Here is a 12,441-nt window from a genome sequence, read left to right as displayed (position 1 = left end):
GTTGCCAAGGTCACAAAGCTGCTAAGTGTCAGAAGCCAGACAGTCTGGCTCCAGAACAACGTGTACAGACTCAGCCTGAGCCTGCAGGCCCGTTTCAATTCACAACCCCTCAAAAACTTGATATATGACTTGGGTGAGTATGAATGTCTCTGGACCCCATTTTCCTAGTCTATCACGTGAGAGTAGCATAGGTGAATTGTCAGCTGCTTTCCTGCAGCCTACCCAATTCAACTGTGATTTCTATTCCTTAACACTGGGTGATCGCTTTACTGTCAGTCACCCACCATACTGTCCTCAATCCCACCTCTGCCACTAGCCCTGCCACTTCCTTCCCTGCCCCCAACTGCCTGAGCTGCTGCTCCGTGACCTTGTTAGATAACCTTGTGTATCAGCATCCACATCTGCAGTATCAGAGAAATACTTATCCCCTAGAGATCCCAGCTCTTCTGTTCTGTTAGAATTTCACAGGACAAGATGAAAATAGAGGCAGTCACCTGCAGCATGGATATCTTTTGAGTATACAGAGATTGTTTTTTTTGAGACAGTGTCTTGCTATCGCCCAGGCTGGAGTACAGTGGTTTGATCTTGGCTCACTACAACCTCTGCCACCCAGGTTCAAGCAATTCTCAGCCACTTGATTAGCCAGGACTATTGGCATGCAGCACCATGCCTGGCTAATTTTTGTATTTTCAGTGGAGATGGTGTTTCACCATGTTGGCCAGGCTGGTCTCAAACTCTTGGCCTCAACTGATCTGCCCACCTTGGCCTCCCAAAGTGCTGGTGGGATTACAGGTGTGAACCACCACACTCAGCCTGAGTATATAGAGATTCTGTTAGAATCTCTGACAAAATGACTTTGGGCCTGCATTTCTTCAGTTAGCCTCTCCCATTCTCCCAGATCTGGACATCACTCATTGTCAAGAAGGCATCCACAAAAGCCCAGGAAAAACATTCAGCTTAAAAAAAACCCGTTCAGCTTAAACATGGAAATCAAGAAAACATCCATGGCCATTAGAAATGCTTTTATTTATAAAAACTACTTAAATATAAACATCTCTACATAGAAACACTCTTCACAAATGGACTCTTGCATTACTGCCTTCTGACCACGACCAGCAGAGACACTGTGGATGTAAGGACTCCATGGTGTCTCCCCAGACTCCCAGGATTTTAAGGCTAAATGTGCACTTGGAGGAACAGGGGCTGTAAGGCTATTTCTTCCCTTTCTCTTAAAAGACAAATCTCATGGTTTCCCATTCCAAGATAGGCTTCATAGCTGGGGAAGACCTTAAGATTCTTGGTCTAAGGGGTAGGCAAATATCTTCCTGAGACTGGGAGGTATGATCAGGCACTTGGGAATCTGGCTTTGAATGTCATCTCTAAAGCATGGAAGTTAGTGGCGAAAAAATCTTATTTCCAAGTCTAGGATAAGCTACTTCTGGAATGGCTTATCCCAATTCAAGTAAGTCACAGGTATGTTGTCTGCATCTATGGATGTAACTAAACAGTCATTAGGGTGCTTGGATGAAGAAGAAAGACATCCAGTCTTCCATTAGGCTCAACTGGTTTCAGCGCAAAGCAGAACTAATACTTTTAATGGAATGGCTGGAGCTCTCATACTGTTATTCTAGGAAAATCTATCAATTATTGAGTCCAGGGCAGGGGGCCACCAGACATCATAGACTGTGTAGAGACCATCAGAAAGGTGTCATTGAGGTTGGCGTATGGTGGCTCACACCTGTAATCCCAGCAGGGAGGTGGGAAGGTTGCTTGAGCCCAGGCGTTTAAGACCAGCCTGGGCAACACAGCAAGACCCCACCTCAAAAAAAAAAAAAAAAAATGTGGCGGGGGGCAGTGATTGTACCTAACAAGGGAAGAGAATCTTTCAGATGAAGGGTCAACAGAAAATAAAGACCCTAAACACTTCTAAAAGTAGAAAGCAGTTGAATTTTGCATAACTAATCTGGGAATAGAGTAAAAGAAACAAGGTTACAGAAGGTAGTGCTTTAGGGACTTTAGAAATTAGGGGCAGTATGTATGAGAATGTGTGCTGGACACTGGAGGTGTCCCAGGAGCTTTGAAGCACTAGGTTTGGTTCAATCCCAACAAACTCCCGGCCACGTGCAAGCACTGCCTCACGGGGTGCCCAGAGCCATTAATTCTTTTCATCTGAGTTGGCATCTGGTCAGCTGAGCATGGAACATGGGGCCACCCCAAACGCAGTACAGCACAACCAATACCAACACTGTCTATTGCTAGAGCACAGCTTCCTGCATACATAGGACACTGGGCTTCTGACTGCAAATTTCTCCTTTCCAAAAGCCAGCTCCAAGACTTGTCTCTCTTCTCATGGTCACTAAGTCATTTGCAAAGCCCCAGGGTCCATTTCAAATTCTAGAGATTCTAGTGAGCATCAAGGTTTACAACCCAATCGAGGAGAACAAGATCTGTGGTGTGCTCCACCATGCCATGGTTAAGCAACGCAGACGGCCTGTGTCTCAGGAGCAGGCGCCCTCTCGGTGGGCCGCCAGAACCCTCGGCGGACTGAAAGCAAAGGCAGCAAGGCTGGGTGGCAGGCAACGTGGGCTCAGGTGTACTCGGTTTTGCGGATATAATTGGAGGGAACGTAGCCCTTCTTCCCGTTAACCTCAGCTAACCACCACTCTGTATTTCCTGTAACATCTTTAAACTCGAGGATCTTGAGTTTCTGATTGGCTGACACGCTCAGCTCATTTGGGTTTCGTGCCTTGAAGGTGTAGACAGCAAAATAGACCTGTGAGGGAGAGAGAGAAAATGGGAAATTGCTGGGAGCAATGCCATCCAACAGCTTCGTGCGGTGATGGGGAGGGTTCCACATCCACATGCACACATGTGGCTACTGAGCCCCTGAAATATGGCTAGTGAGACAGAGGAACTGAATTTTTAATCTTATTTAATTTTAACTAAAATAAATTTAAATAGGTACATATGGATGATGGCTACCATAATAGGGATGATTAAAAGAAAACACCAATATGGCCAGGCACAGTGGCTCGTGCCTGTAATCTCAGCACCCTGGGAGGCTGAGATGGGTGGATCACCTGAAGTCGGGAGTTTAAGACCAGCCTGGCCAACATGGTGAAACCCCACCTCTACTAAAAATCCAAAAATTAGCTGGGCGTGGTGGCGCACACTTCTAATCCCAGCTACTCAGGAGGCTGAGGCAGGAGAATTGCTCCAACCCAGGATGCAGAGGTTGCAGTGAGCCAAGATCGCGCCACTGGACTCCAGACCCTGGGCGACAGAGTGAGACTCTGTCTGGAAACAAACACCAATTTGGGAGGCTGAGGGTGGATCACTAGAGGTCAGGAGTTTCAGACCAGCTGGTCACATGGTGTGAAACCCCATTTCTACCACGAATACGGAAAAATAAGCATGATGGTGAACACCTGTGATCCCAGCTACTCCGGAGGCTGTGGCAGGAGAATTGCCTGAACCCAGGAGGCAGAGGTTGCACCATTGCACTCCAGCCTGGGCAACAGAGCAAGACTCCATTTAAAAAAAAACTACCTTTTCAGTCTTTCAGAATTGCTTTAAAGGGTAGAAGATGAGCATACTCTTCCATACCTCAAACACAAATTCTGAAAAAGAAAAACCAGAAAACCACAACCAACTTCAAAGAAAAGTTGATCTTTAGATGCCACAAACAAAGATCTCATGATCTAATGCCCATGGAAGGGAGGGGCTCAGGGAGGAGAAGCAGCCATGAGGCCCATGGGGGCCAGAGGGAGGGACATGTGCCCAGGGCTGGAGCTTTAGGACCTGGTCAGGGACTGGAGCTGAGACTACAACTACATTCCCTGCTCAAACTCAATCTAAGAAAGGTTCTTTTTTTCCCCTTGATGTGTCTATAATTTGATGTGTCTATAATAACTGTCTGCTTGGTAGGCCCAGAATGGGGATGTTTGACTCGGGAAGTAGGTAGTAAGAGAAATCACCAGAAAAACGAGCATGCACAAAGCTCGGCTGTGGCACTGAGGAATGTGCTATGGGAAGCCTGAACTGAGAAAGTGGGTAAAAACAGGACTCTTAGAATCCAGACAGTGGCAGAGGCAGCACCTCTACAACCTAGGACACGACCGGGCCTTCCCATGAGGTTAAATCCTGCTGGAGATGAGCTCGCAGACAAACCTGACAGTCAACACAGGAAGATGCTCCGCTGAAGAGCGAGCAAAGGCAACAAAGGGTGAAGCAAAGATTCTGCAGCTGTGAATCTGAAAGTGGCTTTAAAGCATACAGGTTAGTTCAAGATATGGCCAGGTGTAGTGGCTCACGCCTGTAATCCCAGCAAGTTGGGAGGCCAAGGCAGGCAGCGAGGTCAGGAGATCGAGACCATCCTGGCCAACATAGTGAAACACTGTCTCTAATAAAGTAGTCCCAGCTACTCAGGAAGCTGAGGCAGGAGAATTGCTTGAACCTGGGAGGCGGAGGTTGCAGTGAGCTGAGATTGCGCCACTGCACTCCGGCCTGGGCGACAGAGCGACTCTGTCTCCAAAAAAAAAAAACCCCCAAACGTTTGAGATACAAAGCCTACAATCAAACTCATAAACAGGAACAGGCCATTACAAAGAGAATAGGAAAAACTGGGGCTGGGCACGATGGCTCACGCCTGTAATCCCAGTACTTTGGGAGGCTGAGGCAGGCGGATCACTTGAGGCCAGCAGTTCCAGACCAGCCTGGCCAACATGGTGAAGCCTGTCTCTACTGAAAATACAAAAATTAGCTGGGTGTGTTGGTGTACATCTGTAATCCCAGCTACTCAGGAGGCTGAGACATGAGAATTGCTTGAACTTGAGAGGTGGAGGTTGCAGTGAGCTAAGATCATGCTACTGTGTTCCATCCTGGGTGACAAACTCCTCAAAAACAAAAAATTATGGTTACTTGAATCAAAAACCAAACAAGTGGATTAAATGGATGTTATATAACTGAAGAATTAGTGAACTGGAAGAGTAATGAAGTTGTCATTATGGCACCTTTTAAACACCCAGTGACACAGAGGGGTCCAGGAATAGCCTGTGAAGTATCAGGAAGGGAAGGTGCTCAGAAGGCTCTGATGGCAGAGATTCCTTGTGTGCTTGAAAGATGTGTCTGCGAGCTCATCTCAGATCACCCCTAGGCCTCAGGCAAGCCGCTTCTGCCTCACCCCCGCCGGTACCCACAACACATCTGCTGCCACCTGTGTCACAGTGGCAGGCCGCTTACGCACTCACCTGGTTGCCTTCTGCCTCACTGCTGTCTGGCTCTGCACTTCTGTCTTCCGGAGCCTGGGCTGTTCTTGTACATCCTTTGACAAGGTCTTGACTTTGCCCATTTCGTCCTGGTACGGAGTAGCCAACTATTTCTGGATGCCTGAAGTTCCGGTAGCTCCTCGGGGTGGCAGTGGGTTGGTTTACATCTCTAGCTACATCTGCAGAGTCCCCTGACCTTGGCTGGGAGGTAGAGTCTGGGTCTGAAGGGCATCTGGAAGGACTACTCTCTGAATTACTCGGATTTAGGGATGCACTGAGAGTTCCTTGGTCACATTCCTTGGGCGGAGGAGATGCATCTTGAGGCTGCTTCTGGCAAGACCCCGAGGTAAAGGATACAGCCATGCTGCTGGGGTTGAAGGTCAGGGTGCTGCCGCTGTTCTGGCGTGGGAACCTGGGGGAGGAGCTGCCGTGCTCAGACTCTGTGGAGGAGTGGCTGCCCACAGAGGCATCGGAGTGGCTGCGGCGAGGATTGTAGGGCTTTAGGAAGGAGCTGTACACGAAGCCTTTGGTGACTACAAAGGAAACAGGAAATATAAACAAGAACTCTTAGCAGAAGGCTGGACAGACAGAGGGCACATTGAAAGAAAAAAAACGGATCTAAAAGCTAGGTTATTCATCTGTAAAATGAAGAGTAAAACAAAAACTCAAAAGCCAGGCCAATAGCGAGAGACACAAAATAAAATGCCTAGTGACAAAGCAACTTGGAACACTCAGTCCCAGGATGTGATATGTGTAGGTAGAGATGAAGAGCCGCAGCTGCCTGCCGGTTCATTCATGTCACAACCTCACAACAGATGCGTGCCCAGGAGGTCCATGGCCAACCGAGAAGACAGCAATGAAAACAATCCATGTCTGGGAACCGGCCTGGGAAGAGAATGTCACAGGACACTGAGATCATGCCTAAGAGGAAGGCTTGATTGAGCCTACGTTCAAATACAGCAAGTGTGGGAAAGACCGAGTTAAGAACCAGCCTCGCCTGCACACGGGGGCTCAGGCCTGTAATCCCAGCTCTTTGGGAAACTGAGATGAGAGGATTGCTTGAGCCCAGTTCCCTGGTCAACACAGCGAGACTTCATCTCTATTTAAAAAAAAAAAGCTGGGTACAGTGGCTCATATCTGTAATCCAGGCACTTTGGGTGGCTGAGGCGGGCAGATCACCAGAGGTCAGGAGTTCACAACCAGCCTGGCCAACACGGTGAAGCCCCGTCTCTATTAAAAATACGAAAATATTAGCCGGGTGTGGTGGTGTGCGCCTGTAATCCCAGCTACTCAGGAGGCTGAGGCAAGAGAATTGCTTGAACCCAGGAGCCAGACGTTGCAGTGGGCCAAGACCACGCCATTGCACTCCAACCTGGGCAACAAGAACGAAACTCCGTCTCAAAAAGCCTCGGCTCAAGAAGCCCCTCCATAGACCTCCCTGCCCTCTTTCCCTCCAGGACATGTGAATCCTTTGCTCTGGGAGTCTGGATATACTGGAAGGATGTTCTAATGTAGGAAACTGTTTGTTAGAATATACACATGACGTGTACTGCACATGGTTCACTTTAATAAATTGCCCAAGATGATGACCAAAGGGGCTTTCAGCTAAAACTCAAGTATAAATTAGGGATTGCGTGAGCATCCACATGACAATTTTTCATAACACTGTCAAGGCACAGACCTAGAGTATGTAGCCTCCATGAGAACAATGGCCATCACTCTACTGATCTTTGATGCATTTCCTGTACCTGACAGCTGATCTGAATATTGTGGCTTCTTGCTACCACTTCTCAAGTTTGAGTTGATAAAAACCAAAGGGTGGAGCAGTTTCTTAAACAGCTTGGGACTTTAGGTCCATCTGTCTCTGACCCCAGCAGTAGCTGTCACCTGATGTCACCCTAACAGGCTCTATCCTCTGTCCTTCCTGTCCCACTTTTAATCTCTCGTTCTGGGTAAGCAGAAGTGGGGAGAAAAAAAATCCACAAGATGCTTTTAAAGAAACCAAGAAATGTGACATTTTTCAGTTCTGAGTGGTGAATACATAGATGTCTGTCTAGACAGGGACCACAATCCCTACCTAAAATGCTTAGGGCCAGATATGTTTTGGAATTCAGATTCTTTTAATTCTGGGAAGGTAGTCAAGTACCTATACTACATATTTTGTAAAACCCCCCAGCAGGGTCAGCACCCCATAATCAATTCTGTTAATGAATATTCAGAATGAGATCCTGTCATTTGCAGCCACATGGTTGAACCTGGAGGACATGTTAAATGAAATGAGCCAGGCACATAAAGACAAATACCATAGAATCTCATTCACATGGAATCTAGACAAGTTGGTCTCATAGAGGTTGAGAGTAGAATGCCAGATACCAGAGGCTGGGGGTGGTGGAGGGGGAGGTGTGGCTATATGGGGAGGTGAGTCTGGGGAGAGGTTGCTCAACAGATACAAAGTTAGGAGAAATAAGCTCTGGTATTCTATTGCACAGGAAGGTTACTATAGCTAATAATAATGTATATTTCAAGATGGCTAGAAGCCAAGGATTCTGAATATCTCTGCAAAGAAATGACAAGTTTATAGCCTGGGCAACACAGGGAGACTGTCTCTACTAAAATAAAATTAACTGGGCATGGTCACGCGTGCCTCTGGTCCCAGCTACTCAGGAGGCCGAGACAGGATTGCTTGAGCCTGGGGAGGTGGAGGCTGCAGTGAGCCAAGATTGTGCCACTACAATCCAGCCTGGGTGACAAAGCTAGACCCTATCTCAAAATTACTGCACTGTACCCCATAGATATGAACATGTGTCAGTTATAAACTAAAACTTAAAGTATCTCATATAATTGCAAATAGGAAAGTTCTGATGTTTCTGTGTCATTCATGTTGGAGCTGTATTCATCCATCCATGATGTGAGCAACCTTTTGGCTGAATCAGACTGCAATCAAGCATTTCAAAAAAATAAGGCCAGGTGCCGTGGCTCGTGTTTGTAATCCTTGCACTTTGGGAGGTCAAGGCGGGTGGATCACCTGAGGTTCGGAGTTGGAGACCAGCCTGGTCAACATGGTGAAACCCTGTCTCTACAAAAAATACAAAAAGTTAGCCAGGTGTGGTGGTGCATGCTACTTGTGAGGCTGAGGCAGGAGAATCGCTTAAAGGCAGAGGTTGCAGTGAGCTGAGATTGTGCCGCTGCACTCTAGCCTGGGTGACAGAGCTAGACCCTGTCTCAAAAAAATAATAAAAATGAAAAATATATACACATGACTATTCACACCAAAAGGGATAAGTTACAATTATAAATAGTCTCACATCACCTTCATTCAGGTTTTGGCAAAAGTGTTCTGAGAAAAATCCTTGTTTTTTAGAGCTTTTTGGATTTTGGAAACAGGGATTACAGATCAGTATTATCCCCTGTACACTTACTTAAATTCTGTAAATCACTCTCCCTCCAAAAAAGTTATAAGCTGTTTTTAAAGTAATTCCCTAGTCATGAGGTAAAACTGTTATGGAGGGAAGAAAGCAAATGAAATCCTACAGGTTTTTAATTTCCACAAGACAAATTCATGGAAACTGGAAGAGGTGCTGGGTGTGGTGGCTCACACCTATAATCCCAGCATTTTAGGAGGTCCAGGCAGGAGGATGGCTTGAGCCTAGAAGTTGGAGACCAGCCTGGACAACATGGCAAGACGTCATATCTATAAAATAAAAAAATTAGCTGGGCATGATGGCATACCTGTAGTCCCAGCTAAGGCAGGAGGATCCCTTGAACCCAGGAGTAATAAGCTATGATTGTGCCACTGCACTCCAGCCTGGGCAACAGAGCAAGACTGCCACACACACACACACACACACACAAATTGAAAGGAGGGCAGCTTATTTTGTGGCACACTAGGAACAGGCTAAGAAGGAACAGGATTCCATGAGGTAGGACTTCCTGCCTATAAGTGCCGTAGGATATGGCAAGTGCTTTCATGATAAGCAACGGTGTCTCCTCTGGAATTTGTCAAAACAAAAAGAGGTCTTGTTTCAGTAATGATCTTCACTGTCTAGAGCAGGTTAAGGTTATTTTTCAGGTTATTTTTCCCTTTAATTAAAGAAACTTTTTTTTTTCCTGGCCTAGTCCAGATTTGGGTGCAGCCAAAACTACTATTTTTTTTTTCCAGTTACAATCCCCTGCTGCTTAAAATTCTTACCTCCATTGTCAATCAGCCAGCGGTTCTGACTGCCCATGGGGTCTTTTTTCTTAATCACACCCACCAGGTCACCTTCCAAAAGTGAGACATCCAAGTCTTGAGCAGCATTGAAGTTCCGTTCTGCCTGGAAGAGTTTTTCAGGGGCATACCTGGCCAGGAGGGAGGCCCGGAGTTCCTCTGACTGTAGCATGTAACTTGGCTGAAAGGTAAGACGTCAACAAAAATCTCTCAGTGGCCACTACCCCAGCAGCCATATTTCATCCCAACATGTGGCCAGTCTCAGAAATGAGGCAGGGACAGTCAATCACTGCCCATCTCACTCCCATCAGATGTTTTTGTGATGAAGCCAGCCCATGTGGCTAGGTAAAATCAAGAGCCCTTAGGCAATGTTTGATGCCTTTATAGTTAAGAAAATTTAATACACACCTATTCTTACATTTGTTTTCTTGTGACAAACATGTGATTAAAATGCCACTTAAAAAAAAAATCAAAATATCTAAGTGATATTAGTAGGTCTTCTTGTATTTTGTTAGATGAACCTAACCGAGAATTTCCCTATCTTGACTTCCCCAGCTGTGAAAGCAAGGAAGTCATAGGAAAAAAGGTAATAATAAATTCAGGCTGGGCATGGTGGCTCACACCCGTAATCCCAGCACTTTGAGAGGTCACGGTGGGCAGATCACTTGAGGCCAGGAGTTGGAGACCAGTCTGGTCAACATAGCGAAATTCTGTCTCTACTAAAAATACAAAAACTAGCCAGGCATGGTAATGCATGCCTGTAATCCCAGCTACTCAAGAGGCGGAGGCAGGAGAATCACTTGAACCTGGGAGGGTGGAGGGGATGCAGTGAGCCAAGATCAGGCCACTGTACTCCAGCCTGGGTGACAGAGCAAGGCTCTGTCTCAAAAAATCTGAATTCTCTCTTTTAAGGTAATATAAATGAATGTCTATGGATCATATGGGGCAAGAATATTGTAAGCAAAGATGTATCAAGCAGTCTTCTAGCTGGTGTGCCTTATGCTAATTTTTAAAATGTGGAAGAACTGAGTTAAAAGACTGTAACTCCAGGTAAAAAAGGCAGCCAACCATTAACTGTTTAGCTGTATTACTTTTATGAATACATGATAAAAAATGGGCCTGGCAGAATTAATATACCCTTAAATCAGTTTCCTGAATTAATGAACCAATGAATTAATACTGGGTGAATGCCCCCACCCCCTGCCAAAAAGCCTGGGCATGGTGGCTCATGCCTGTAATCCCAGCACTTTGGGAGGCCGAGGCGGACAGATCACAAGGTCAAGAGATCGAGGACCACCCTGGCCAACATGGTTAAACCCCATCTCTACTAAAAAATACAAAAATTAGCTGGGCATAGTGGCGTGTGCCTGTAGTCCCAGCTACTTGGGAGGCTGAAGCAGGAGAATTCACTTGAACCCAGAAGGCGGAGGTTGTAGTGAGCCGAGATCACACCACTGCACTCCAGCCTGGCAACAGAATGAGACTCTGTCTCAAAAAAAATAAAAAATAAAAAAAATGGCGAATGCATGAGCCCATGATGGGTGAGAATGCAACCACTATTCTCCATTTATTATGAAATACAGAAACTCCAATAGTGGGATCTGGGCCTGGGGGCCTGGCTGCAGGGTTCCCACTCTTTACCCCGAGGCAGGGCTGCTGCTCTCAGTTCCCTACTCACCAAGCCCAGGAGTGGCTTTCGAGCAGACTGGCGGTCAATGGTTTTCCTCTCAAATGGCTTCTTGGTAGCTGGTAGAGACTCCGGGAAGAAGGTGAAAACCTGGAGTTGCTGCAGAACTCTGCTGTGCTCTTCGTGGAAGACGGCAATAAGGTTTCCCTCTCTGCCAGCCACTTTGAGTAACTGGAGTCCATGGGAAGAGCAGAGATAGAGAAAAGAAGAAAACACAATGAAAGATCCCAGACTGACAGAGTCTCCTTAGAACCACTGGAAGCTAAAGTTCAGCTGCATCTCACTCTCTGAGCTACCGACTCAGCAGTCTGATGCAAGGCACAAGTTCTCCAGGGCACTGCCTGCGGGCCAGGTTGGCTGGCTCTTCTGGGAACTGCTCAAGAGGGAAAAGGATGTTTCAGAAGCCACAGGCTTCATGACACCATCTAAGGGATCAAGAATTCCTGAGGGCTGAACTAGCGACATGTTCAGATAATTTTTCAAACCATGCTACCATTTTTCCCAGAAAAATACCAGGCAAAGGCCATAGATGACCATCCCACTGAAGGGATAAGAAACTCACCGAAAGCAGTGGCTTTAATTGCTCCAGAGCCTGGTGCACGAAGTCACAGTGGGCTTCAGCGTAGCCATGGACACAGTTAGCGAAGAGGCCCTGGGCGTACTGGTGGAACTTGGGCAGCTCATCCAGCAGCTGCGCATTCAGGGCCTCATAGTTGTTCCGGGCCGACTGCAGCTCCTCCAGAGTCTTCTTGTCCTTTAGCTTCTCTGCCCGTTCTGTACAGTTATAGAAGTCCAGGAGCTTATCAAAGCGTTTCTGTACCAGCTTATGGGGCCCTGTAAACATGCTCAGTAACTGATTTAAGGGGGAGATGACAAGCCGCTCTGTCCTCTCCTTCTGTAGGGACGAGAAAGGCACATTGCTCAGCTGGACAGCATCCCACATTTGTGATTATCCAAGTCACTCTTAAGGCTGATTTTGTTGTGTCCTGATTGTTTCTAGTACACAAGCTAAACCCATACAGATCTACAACAGTATTCTACTAACCCATCACTAGACTCTACTTAAATACTCCACAAGACTTCTCACTAGATACTTCAATTCCCACATCAAAGAGTATGTAAAATATGCTAATCTCACTTGAGCTCCTTGAGGTGATAAATGCTAAGCTGCACACTGATATGATGTGTGCATTGGAAACCAGATGTGAAGTTTACCTGGTAACATTTATTATGTGTACATGTCTACACAGCTTGAATTTAACTCCAGAGTTAGTTGTTAC

The 12,441-nt window shown here is 46.5% G+C and overlaps 1 protein-coding gene across 3 annotated transcripts in view; it reads right to left on the bottom strand.

Moving 5' to 3' along the window:
- Positions 1-1,005: 1,005 nt before the first annotated feature.
- Positions 1,006-12,441, bottom strand: part of DNMBP (dynamin binding protein) — a 129,743-nt gene continuing 118,307 nt past the window's right edge. For all 3 annotated transcript variants that reach the window (XM_030808576.1, XM_003255335.4, XM_030808580.1), the window contains 5 exons: positions 11,724-12,056; positions 11,153-11,332; positions 9,457-9,655; positions 5,250-5,800; positions 1,006-2,773 (listed from right to left, as the gene is read on the bottom strand). In XM_030808576.1, coding sequence (XP_030664436.1) covers positions 2,588-2,773; positions 5,250-5,800; positions 9,457-9,655; positions 11,153-11,332; positions 11,724-12,056 — 1,449 coding nt within the window. In that variant the 3' untranslated portion in view covers positions 1,006-2,587. The remainder of the gene's footprint in view (positions 2,774-5,249; positions 5,801-9,456; positions 9,656-11,152; positions 11,333-11,723; positions 12,057-12,441) is intronic.

The sequence above is a fragment of the Nomascus leucogenys genome, chromosome 3 (genome assembly GCF_006542625.1).
Source record: "Nomascus leucogenys isolate Asia chromosome 3, Asia_NLE_v1, whole genome shotgun sequence".
Taxonomy (NCBI): Eukaryota; Metazoa; Chordata; class Mammalia; order Primates; family Hylobatidae; genus Nomascus; species Nomascus leucogenys.
Note: the sequence above shows the minus strand (reverse complement) of the source record. Positions and strands in the feature narration are given on the sequence as shown.